This window comes from Girardinichthys multiradiatus, chromosome 18 (assembly GCF_021462225.1).
Source record: "Girardinichthys multiradiatus isolate DD_20200921_A chromosome 18, DD_fGirMul_XY1, whole genome shotgun sequence".
Taxonomy (NCBI): Eukaryota; Metazoa; Chordata; class Actinopteri; order Cyprinodontiformes; family Goodeidae; genus Girardinichthys; species Girardinichthys multiradiatus.
In genome coordinates this window covers 51186229-51197390 of record NC_061810.1, presented here as the reverse complement: position 1 = coordinate 51197390, position 11162 = coordinate 51186229, and the positions used below count along the sequence as shown (strand labels likewise).

At 43.3% G+C, this 11162-nt stretch overlaps 1 protein-coding gene across 1 annotated transcript; it reads right to left on the bottom strand.

Annotated features, from left to right (window-relative positions):
• Positions 1-775: 775 nt before the first annotated feature.
• eif2a (eukaryotic translation initiation factor 2A) lies at positions 776-10178 on the bottom strand. Its single transcript, XM_047390574.1, has 16 exons — positions 10090-10178; positions 8349-8418; positions 8207-8278; positions 8017-8135; positions 7840-7939; positions 7683-7765; positions 6921-6994; positions 6700-6844; positions 6510-6626; positions 6271-6427; positions 5951-6035; positions 3136-3468; positions 2829-2942; positions 2458-2571; positions 1387-1452; positions 776-1168 (listed from the first exon to the last, which is right to left on the bottom strand). The coding sequence occupies exons 1-16, from the start codon at positions 10115-10117 to the stop codon at positions 1097-1099; spliced, it is 1749 nt and encodes a 582-aa protein (XP_047246530.1). The 5' UTR covers positions 10118-10178; the 3' UTR covers positions 776-1096.
• Between the last annotated feature and the right edge of the window lie 984 nt (positions 10179-11162).

The following is an 11162-nucleotide window of genomic DNA, read 5'->3' as shown; positions in this document are numbered from 1 at the left end:
GGTGTTTAAACACGACCAATCAGAGCGATCGGCGTTAATGACGTCACTGACCGCTGACTACGCATATAAATCTAAATGAAAAAATGCTCAGCCTGGAAATCATGATGTTCTCCACATTGTTTTCATTTACTGTTTATACAAATATTTTATCTTTGTACCCAAAAAGCTCCATTACCACCTCTGTGCTCAGCCACAGACTGAAGACAACCAATAGGAGCACAGAGCACTGAACTGGCAGCACGCCGAACCAATCAGAGGCCAGTAACCATTTTCAATAGTACAGTTTTAGTACCTAAAATTCATTCTGGCAGGTGAAGCTAAAAAAAAAAAAAGGGAACTGGGTCTCAAGCGGAGTTTCTGGTGTACCAGCAGCAGTTAGAATCAGGACAGGTAATAACACCTCACCCAGAAAATCCAGTTGTCTGATGATACTCTGCCGCTGATGTGACTCCTCCTTAACAATCAGTCCCGCCATTCAGTGATCTAGTCAGATCTGCCGGGTTCAGATCCACCTGAACTGGGTTTTATTCAGCTCACAGAAAACAAATGATTTCTGAAGGATAAATGATGTATAAACTGACCCGTGGGTAACGTGTTCACAAACAGGTCATAGCTGGAAAACGTCCCAAACTCCCAACTGTTCTGGTGATGATCACACTAACTATGATCCACAGACATAAACAGCATCCTTCCAGTGAGAAGGTCCTGGAGCTGGACCCAAAACCAGGTCCTAACCAGAATCAGGAATCATGAATCCAGAAATAAGACACTGTGCTTCATTAGAGGCTTTTATTGTGAAAGGAACACTATACAGCTGAGGCAGCAGATCTCTTTCAAAACAGCTGTTGCACTACAATAGACACTCCAACCTTCAAACTGATCTGTGACCAGCCTTCCTGCTGCTGCCTACATTTCCCAGAATGCCTCTGACGAAAGCTATAACTGAATGCTCAGCCAAACAGCAAACCTGAAAAATAAAACGCCGCCTCCAATCCAGTCAGCGTGAAGTCTACCGATTCTGTCCAATCAGACGAAAACACCACCGTTCCTGGATGTGTCAGGGTGAAGCATGATGGGAAGGGCACATGGCCTCCTACTATTTGATCTGCAGCTCCTGCAGCTCCTGCAGCTCCTTCAGCAGCTGCTCCTCTTTCTGGATCTTCTCAAGCTGCAGCAGACAGACAGATCAAACTGACTTCATTGTTTACTCTTAGAGGGAGGAGCTTTTTTTAACCCCTAGTATTTAAATCCAATGTTTCAGTGTTTAGCAGACAGTTTCAAATCTGAATACGTCCCTCCACCACACTTCATCTGCTCCTGTCTGAGCTTTATGTATCCTGCTGTTAGACTGTTTGCAGATGAAGTCTATGTTTTGAGATCCATCACCTGGTTCTTCTGCAGAACTTTCCCAGACGTCTGCTGCTCCTTCAGCTCCTCAATGGCCTTCAGTTTCTAAAACACACACACATACCAATGAGACTCTGACCAATCACAGAGCAGAGCCACACTGGCCCCTCCCATCATCAAACACTCTATCAGAATCCTCTGTCCTTATCCAGTCCTGGTTCAACGAGCGGTTTTTAGTTCACTGCTCCTCCCACAGAGCTGCAAACACCCAAACAAATGTTCAGTTTGGTCATGAGCAGAGTTATGACTTTTGGTAGCGATAAGATTTGAAAGGACCAACCAGGAATCAGGACTGACCTATAAAGGAAGTTCACCTGCAGGGCTAGGCCCCTCCTCCTTGGTGGTGACTGGTCGGCTCACATGTGTTGCTGTTATGAAGCATTTACTTTTGCTTAGAGGTTTGTGGAGAGAGTTGGAGGACTTTCTTTCTGTTAGCTAAGTAGGGTAGAGCCACCCATGCGATGTTTTTGGTGAACCTGCTTTGATAGATAATGACATCAGGGTTTTTTCTTTCTGTTCATTTAGAACAGCTGTCAGTTTCATTTTGTTGGTTTCTTTGATTTGCCCCAACCATCCCTCTCTCCTCTACATGTTGTGCAGCCTTTTGAGACTTTTTTTGAGACAAAGACAAAACATTCACTTTGCTTTCAAACAACAACTGTTTGTATAAAGCAGTCCCCCCCTACCCGCAGAAAAGGTGGGAATCACCAAAGCATCAGTGACTCAGCCGCTTACATGATTACACGATGGCCTCCACCGCAGAGCCGGCAGGATCTTAGCCATCCTTAGTTAACCTTTTTAAACGGAGAATCAATTGAGGTTCTGCAGAATTCTGGATTTCTAGCAGCCTTAAAGGTTCTTACTACATAAAAGGCAAACAGGAAAAGGCTTTAACTTAAGGTACCAGGTACTAGCTCTGTCAAACCTTAGATGAGTATTAAAGTAGGCTCTGAATTCCTGAGGCCATAAAAGAACAGTTGATCTATGTTGGATTTTCAGGTAGCTAATGGTGAATTCATGACAGATTCCCCTGGTTTCATTTGTTCTCACCTTCTTTAAGTTCTTGATCTTTTTGTCTGTCTCTGCATCCCCACTACATGCCTCTGATTGGCTGTTGCTTACAGGGGCGGGAAGACATGCAGGTTCAGGGTCGGATTTGGCCTCCTGCAGAGGAATTCAACAAGTTCTCACACAGAACATCATTACGTTCATCAGAGAGTTGGAACAGCAGGTCTGCAGGACGAAGCATCAGCTGGCTAACCTTCAGTAACTCATTCATGTCTGATTTTTGTTCTAAATATGAACTGAGATCAAATCAAACCATAACAGTTGAAGCTGCTGTTTAATGAGCTCAGTGTTTACAGGATTTAAATCCTACCAGTGAATTATTCCTCAGCAGAAAGGATCCAGAGTGTGTTCACCTGTTTGGCTGCTTTCTTAGCTTCTCGTTTTCTCTGATTCTTCAAAGCAGACTTGGAGAGACTCTTCTCCCCTGAGAGTCCAGATCGGAGGTCCTGAGGAGGCTCATCCTCATGCTGATAGAAGACACACACACACACTCAAAGTGGGGCTTCCCACTATGTCTAAACATGCAGTACCACTTTAAATCAGCAGGTGGTGTAGCTTTACTGGTTAGTCAGAAGTTACAAATGTCGGATATTTAGTTTCAGGCACATTTATTATTAGTTAATAATAATGGAGTGGATTAGCTTCCTGTTGCTTCCTTACCAGTTTGGAGCTGGGAGTAGCTGGGAGGTGTCTCAGCGCAGGTGGGCGGTAAGCCTGTATGGGTGCAGCCTCAGTGGTCCCCAGCTCACTGGGCGCTGCCTGGTACTTGATGGGGCGCTCGGGAAAGGAACACTCTGGGAAGGGCTGCCAGTGGACTTTCCACAGCTCCGAGCCGGCAGCAGCATCTTGGTTGTGCAGCACCGTGCCTGTGTAGTGCCAGATCTTGTATCCGTTACTGACCCGCAACCGAGGCGAGCAGGTTGCCGTGACAATGTGCTCGCCATCAGGACACCAGGAGAAATATGTGGCGTCTGGAGCCTGGGGTTTGGACACCTGAGAGAGACCAGATAATAGTCATCACAATGAAGAATGAACATTACAGACAATGAATAAGGCAAAGGACCTTCAACTGCTACAGAGGGAAAGCCATCAACAGGTATGCTGACAATTCAGAACACACCTGTTTGATTTCATGACTGAGCTTTAACCTTCATTCAGCACCAACAAAATCTGTTCATTTATATAAGCTCAAGACTCAGTATTTATCTTATCTAACATCAGCTAACAGCTGCCTGCTAACAGGTAAATCAAACAGACAAAATTAAACAGCTACCAGAAGCTAACACATGCTGACAGGTAAAAGTATCAGCAGTTAGGAGCTTTAATGAGGTAACAAATTAAATGTTCTGCCAACAGGTACATCTCAGCTGCAACCAGGAGCTAACACCTGCTAGCAGGTACAAATAAAACGTACTTACTACCAGGCGCTCTCATGTGCTAATAGGTATAATCTGCCAGAAACAGATGAAGGTCAACTGCTAACTGGATGAGCTAACAGATAAAAAATTAGCTTTTAACATGAGAAAATAAAATTTCATCTGCTATCTGGAACTAAAGGTAGAAATAAACTGCCAACATGATTTAATAGGTAAGGAATAAGCTTTTACAACAACCAACATAAGCTAACACATACAACTTAGGTGCAAAACGCTGCTAACATGGGCCAACATAAAAATAAGGTGGTAACAGCTAACAATTTCTACCATAAAATAAGAGATGCATCATAACTGTTAGCAAGAGCAAACAGGTGAAAATATTATGGTAACAGGAGCCAACAGTAGGTAACAGTCCAAACAAAGCTACTAGCCTATGCTAATATTGACAAGTGCAGATAGGCTGCTAACAAGGGTTCACAGGTGAAAGTAAGCTAAAGGCTATGCTAAAGATCCTAACAGTAATTACAATGAGCTGACAAGAAATATGTAGATACTAACATGAACTAACAGATAACAGCTAGCTGCTAACATGCGCCAACAATCTAAAAACAAAACATGTAGCTCTATAAAACTGTAACAGAAATGATGCATTAAGCCTGGCTGTTTACTAGGAATTCACACGTTACAGTGAACAAGCGAAAGAGTTTAATGTCTGGAGAAAAGTAGACATTTATATTTTTACACATGAAGGAAATATGTTATCTCTACAGAGTCAACAAAATGAACAGAATTTATTTTCAAATAGTTGATTTCTATTTAGTGCACATACAAATATTGCTTTTCAGTGTCATTAAAATTCTGTTAAATTAAAAAATGGAGAAAAATGGATCTCCCATCACAGAGAGACACTTCTTCTTGGATTCATCCATCCTTCTGTTTCAAACTCCTTGTGTAACAGCGCCTCCTGCTGTTCGTTTGAATGTAAAACTGTTACTGTTTAAAATATGCTCTGCAGGAATAAGATGCAACTTAGACTGTAGTGGTGCTTAGGGATGGGTACCTTTCACATTTGAACCAATACGGAACCTGGGAATTGATACCGGTACTAAACAGTACCAGTTTTCAGTACTTTTGTGTGTGTTTATGTGGTAATAAAAGTTCATTTGTTTAATATCCATAGTAGTATTATATCTAGTATAAAGCCTGCTCATTCCCAGGCAATATTAGATATTATTACAGACATTATTCAGTCAATTTCTAGAATTAATAGATCAGGGAAGTCAGTGAAATTAATATGGGTTCCGGCTCACGTAGGAGTTGAAAGTAATGAGTTTTCAGACAGGTTTGCTAAAGAGACTACAAACAAAACTGAGATCACTGTTTGTTCCTTACAGCAAGGCTGGGGTAAAAAGCATTGAAGAGTGGAATAAAGAACAGAAAGGGAGATGTTTTTACTCAATCCAAAAAACAGTGGGTAAATTGAGGGAGACATCAAGAACCAAAAGGGACAAGGACATAATACCTAAGCTTAGATTTGGTCATATAGGTCTGAATAAAAGTTTAAGAGGAATTGATAAACACTACCGGATTTTGTGATTGTGGCCGTTCTCAAGAGACGGTTTTGGTACCAGGTATAGTAGGGAAAGACGTATTCTTCAAGATAAGTTTCTGGATCAATAAATACAGTTCAACTTAATTGAGTTACTTTGTCTAAAGTCTGATCATTGTTTAGTTAGAGCATTTCTTATTAAAACTAAACGTTTTAGTAGGATATGGGGCTTCAGTACTGGTTCACACTCCATCTCAGCAGGTGGCAGTAATGCACACCAAATGTTGCTTGTCAACCACCATTAAAACAAAAAAAAGAAGAAGAAACAGCAGCAGCAGCAACCTATAAAATATCAGTCAGCTTAAAATCGTCTAATGTGTGAATGTAGAACTTCTGTTGTTTCAGGAGGTTCTCCGACAGAATCAAGTAAGAACCTCGAAGGTATTTCTGTGTTTAAATGTCAGCTTTGCCTCTGTAGGCAACCATTTAGCTCTAAAACCAGCTTTCAGGTTCACCATTACAGCCTCAGTCCTGAGTGTTCACCTCTCACCTGTTTATACTTCTTCATGTCCCAAACCTCCATCTGCCCCCTCAGGTTCCCGAAGCCAGCCAGTACAAGGATGTGGCCCTGAGGACTGAGACCAGGAGGGGTAATTATTCTGCCAAACTTTACAGAGTGACTAAAACTGAAAGGGTTTTGTTTTCCAGACACTGAAGGCTTTTTAAAGTGACTGCTGTAAGTTTGCGTCTAATAACAGATTTGATCATCTGAAGGATCCTGATTTTCTGTCCTGGACTCTGAGGTTTCAGTGTTTTCATCCAGGTCAACAACAGAACACCAGCAGAGCCATGGACAGCCAGCTCTCTCACCTGTAGTAGGCAGCATTTCGGGGACCGGTCCCAAAGTCGAACACGGGGTCACACTTCAGGTTGTAGACTGTGGCTTTGGCTGGCATGAAGCCGTACACCACACAGAACTCTGTGGAGTTTGGACTCCAGGCCACGTCATAGATAGGCCCGTTCTTCGCTGTTTGAAAGTCAGACAGAGGAGGTGGTGCTCTGAATCAGAACATTATCGTTTATTCAGCCGGACTGAGCAGAATTCTTACCAAGCTGAACCAGCGCCGTCTCTCCGTTTGCAGCCAGGTAATGTAACGTCTGCTCGCCATAATATGAAGCTCCGGTTTTATCCACCTCAGTGCTCGCCGTTACCAGGACAGCAGATGCTGAGGGAAAGAGACACAGTTTGACCTTAGGGATGGACTGGATCCCAGCTCTGGACTTATTGGGGAATCTCACCTTTTTGGTTCCATTGCATGTTGACTCTGTCCGCCTTAAAGAAGCTCTTGTTGGCAAGGGCAGCGCTTGCCCCGCCCAGAACTGGGTACTGATACAACCGCACAAATGACGGCGCTCCTTTGCTGCCTGGGACATAGACGGCAATCTGCAGGGGACAAACAGGATGAAGATGAAGAGATGGGGCACAGTGGGTATGCATGTTCCTGCTTGCATGTCCTCACCTTACTGGGCTGAGCTCCAGGTGACAAAGCAAAGTCAGATACTTTCTGCATGTGCAGCTTGTTGGCGATGGAGTCTAAAGAAGAAAATGAGACGCTGATGTCACTAAAAGGACAAAAAGTTTCCTGAGGTTCTTCAACATGCAAGAGCAGCTGCTGCAGACCACCTGCAGACAAACAACCAACCACCAACAAGCCATCTACTGACAACCTCCACACAACCTATTGACCACCAACAAACCAACAGCAAAACCATCTGCTGTGGTCATCTATATAGAACCTACAGAGACGATCTGGGAACCACCTACAGACATCTGCAGACTAACCTATAGACCAGGGGTGGCCAACTTCAGTCCTTGTCCTCTGTGGTTTAGATGAGTCTCTGCTTCAACAGAGGTGTTTCAGATGGCTGAAGAACCTCCCCAGCATGTTATCAGGTTCTTCTACTACAGACCATTTGAAAACCATCTACAGACCGTTGGCAGACCCCCTGCTTGCTGATTCTATCAACCGATGACTACAGACCTCCAGCAGGTTATCTGCAGACCACCTGCTGTGTGTAACTGAGAAGTGGTCACCATAAAGTTCATCTTCTCTTGCTGATATTTAGCTTAGTTTATACTTTATTAAATGTTTTTCATTTTATTATTTGTTGTAAAATCGACAGCCTTGTTGCCAAGTCTTACTAAAAGAGATTTGAATCTAAACCAGGCCTGAATATAAAAAACGATTCAATAATAAAAAATAAAGTGATTGGTTTCTCACTGAAATCATTGTTCTCATAGAAGTGCAGCTCATTGTTGACGCTCCTGACACAGATCTTCTCATCTTCAGACCAGCTGGGACACCTGGATACAATCATAGACATTAAACCCGATCAGTCAGTCAATCAGTGAGTGTGTGCAGAGTGTATTGGACCAACCAGGACTCAGCTTTCTTCTGATACAGAGCTTTGATCAGTCGGCCACTTGGTAAGTCCCACAGCTGCAGGTTGGCTTCACCCTGAGGACTGTCCTGAGTCTCTGCAAAGACCAGACAGATATTGTCTCAATAACTTCTTGGACATTTCCTCTAATCTCTATGTCTTGTCGTCTCTTACTGGTGTACGGTTGCCAAGTAACCAGGATATTGTTGAGCGGAGAAAACTCCAGCAAATTTGTTTTTGGGAGATTCAAGGTGGACACAGCAGAGCCATCTGCACATCTCACCACGGAGACACTGAAGGACAGTGGACAGATGGTTGATGAGTCACCATCTTGTTGCTTGGAGACAATCACTTAAAAACTAACCTGTGTCCGTTGCACCATCCGAAGACCGTCCCGTCTCTGCTGAAGGTGAGACACCTGCTGGGCCGACTGTCCCTGAGAAACACAGACACGGTCACAGGAGTCTGCAGGTTGTTCGTTTACAGTAGGAAAGGAGGGGTGGTACCTCTGGAAGGAGGAGTCCAGCTCACACTGCGGTGGTCCACGCAACAGAGACGTTCCGTCGGATCCGCACACTGAAACAAAAACACAGTGAAGCTACAGGAGGAAAAACCTGAATAATATCAGGAAACACTCTGATTCCTGGAATATTCCAGATTGTCCGAGCTGTCGGTCTGATGCCGGGAAATTTAAGTTTTGAACACATTTATAGTTGATTTAGATATTATTTGGGAACTGATTCTTGATTGTGGCGGACCGCCCAGCAGATGGACATTCAAGACCAGCTGTTATGGCTAGCCAGTCCCTGTAGAAGCGCCTGTGTCTTTGGCACAAAAACAAGCTTTTCCCATAGCAGGATGGACTCCTTCAGGCTGCTCATGATCTCTAATCCTGTGTGTGAGATGTTCATGGGAAGGATGTGGAGCGGAGGGGGGTCTGGTAGGGAAATATAGGGTCTGAGGTCAGTGATTTTTATTGTACCTCTGAAGAAGAGCTGTGGCCTCGTAGGAAAAGCAGTTTATTTGAACTTATATCTCGACACCTTCAGGAGACCATGAGGTATCTGATCTGTGAGGACGTTTACAGAGTGAAGAAGACTCTAAATGGTTAAACATGAACTCAGAGGAATGATGAAGTGGAGCCAACGACTCTCTGGAGGTTCTTCACTGATGTCTCCATCAGATGTTACTTTGAGTAAAATTTGTGATTCAATTTTTTAGGGAAGCAGGGATGATTTTTCTGATTTAGGACTGAAGGCCATTCTGCTCCACATTCAACTCTAGAAGGTGGTAATGCACCTAGAAGCTGTTTGCTAACTACTGTTAAAAGAAAGAAGAAGTAGTTATTTGAAAAGACTCCTTTAATCACAGATGTGGTTTTTTTCCAGTCAGAAATAAGTTTACCTCTGATTTTCTGATTTATATCGACATGTGTCGTCTGTTCACACATCAGTAGCTTTATTTGACTGATCTCTGAGTGGAAACAAAACCAGTTGGATTGTCACGCTGGTTTATTCCCATGGAGATCAGATCTTACTCCAGTCTGAGCTTGTGACTTTAATCATTGTTTATTTCAGAAAACTAAATAAATCCTAACTAACATTATTCCATATGAACAGTAGATGCACTTGCTTTCCCCCAGATTTTGTCTAATTCACAAAAATAATTCCTAGAACTGTTTATAAAAGTCCGTTTTCGAGGTTCTCTTTCTGCATTGCCTCCTCTTACTCAGATCGTCTCTAATTTAAATGATTTCTGACTATCGGGAGATAAGACCATCAGATAAAATCAAAATGAAGACATTTTCTGAACTGAACATGAGAACTTTACAGTTCGGCCCAGACAGCAGTGGAACCAGCTGATCTCCGTGGGGTTTTTTTTTTTTTGCAGGGAACTTGAACCTTCAGAGCCCAGACAGCTACCATGTTGGTTCGGTTTAATCATCCTCTTTGTTTTACTGAAGACCACCAGGATGGTTTCATTGAAGCCGAATGAAGCGGCACGATCTGCTGTTCTCGGGGAGCTGAAGCTCCTGCCGCCGGAGTTTCAATATTTCACCCGAACAGATGTTAAACTGATGCTGAACGGATTTCTTACGAGCTCTGGTCAACCTGTGGTTCACGGAGGAGAGCAAAGCTTCACCTCAGAGTCTGACTTTAATTTACTGACCAGCTGCTGACGTCATAGCTTAAACAAACGAAGAGAGAGAGAGACGTAACAAAACAGACAGCTTTAACTGGGAATTACCTGCCAGCAGCGGAATGGGGGGCGCCATGTTTACATGTACCGGAAGAAGAAAGGAGTCAGACGGAAATGCGTGACAGGGAGAGGAGGCGGGACGTTCAGTGCCACATCAGCATAACATGTCTGGTTCTCTTTTTAAAAATCCTCTAAAAGCTGAATTTAACATTTTAAATATAACATAATACGTTTCTTTGGACGCTTTAACGAGAAATGTGCGTCTTAAATGACAAAAATACCAATTTAATTAACGCTGAACGTCACCTTAAAGTTGAACCAAGATCAAGATCCTGGGAAGTACGCAAAACTAACACAACTTCCGTTTTCAAAATAAGACAAGGTTAGCAGGTTATGTGTAGGGTGTAAGAACTGACTGTGAATAAATAAATAAAATGAAATGACTGTGTCTCACTGAGACCTGACCCAGTACTCTCCAAATGGACTATCCCTTCTGGCCTGGTATGCCTTAGGCATCCTGCCTGAGGTGGATGGAGAGGGTCACACAGGAAAGGGTTTCAGGTTTCCAACTTGGACCTGTTTTACCTGACTTTAGATGCAGGTAAATGGATGGACAATAGAAGTAAAAGATAAAATGTCACATGGTTATATCTACTTCAAGCTGTTCCCCTAAATGTGGTGCCACCACAAATTATCTTCTTCCATCTCATCTTATCCATACTATCCACCTCTGCCCCCCTACCTTCCCCTAATGCTCTGCAGATCCTCCTTCTAGAAATCCACAAACCTTCTCTGTGATCCTTCTCTTCTCTACAGATCCATCTCCTACTACATCTACCCTGCTTCTGCATATGTCCAAACCATCTCAGCCTTTCTGACATTTTCGCAATCATGAGCTGTCCCTCTAATGGACTAATTTCTAATCCTTGTCCACGTCGGTCCCTTCCAATAGCAATCTCAATATCTTCAGCTCCTCTGCTTTGTGCGTTGCAGTGATTCCTTCTCAAACCAACCATTTGAGCAGGTCTCTTCACCATCCTATGACACTAGTCTCCATCCACTCCACCCTGCTGCTTTCTAGTCTTCACTTCCTGCCTGTTGCTACTGATGGCTGAACCCAG

Bases quoted from the DNA above. Each gene is read 5' to 3' on its own strand.
- eif2a (XM_047390574.1), bottom strand. From the start codon at position 10,117: ATGGCGCCCCCCATTCCGCTGCTGGCAG. The intron at 7,940-8,016 runs GTAAGAGACGAC...TGGTCTTTGCAG, and splicing joins TACTTGGCAACCGTACACCA to AGACTCAGGACAGTCCTCAG. The intron at 6,428-6,509 runs GTAAGAATTCTG...ACTTTCAAACAG, and splicing joins GACGGCGCTGGTTCAGCTTG to CGAAGAACGGGCCTATCTAT.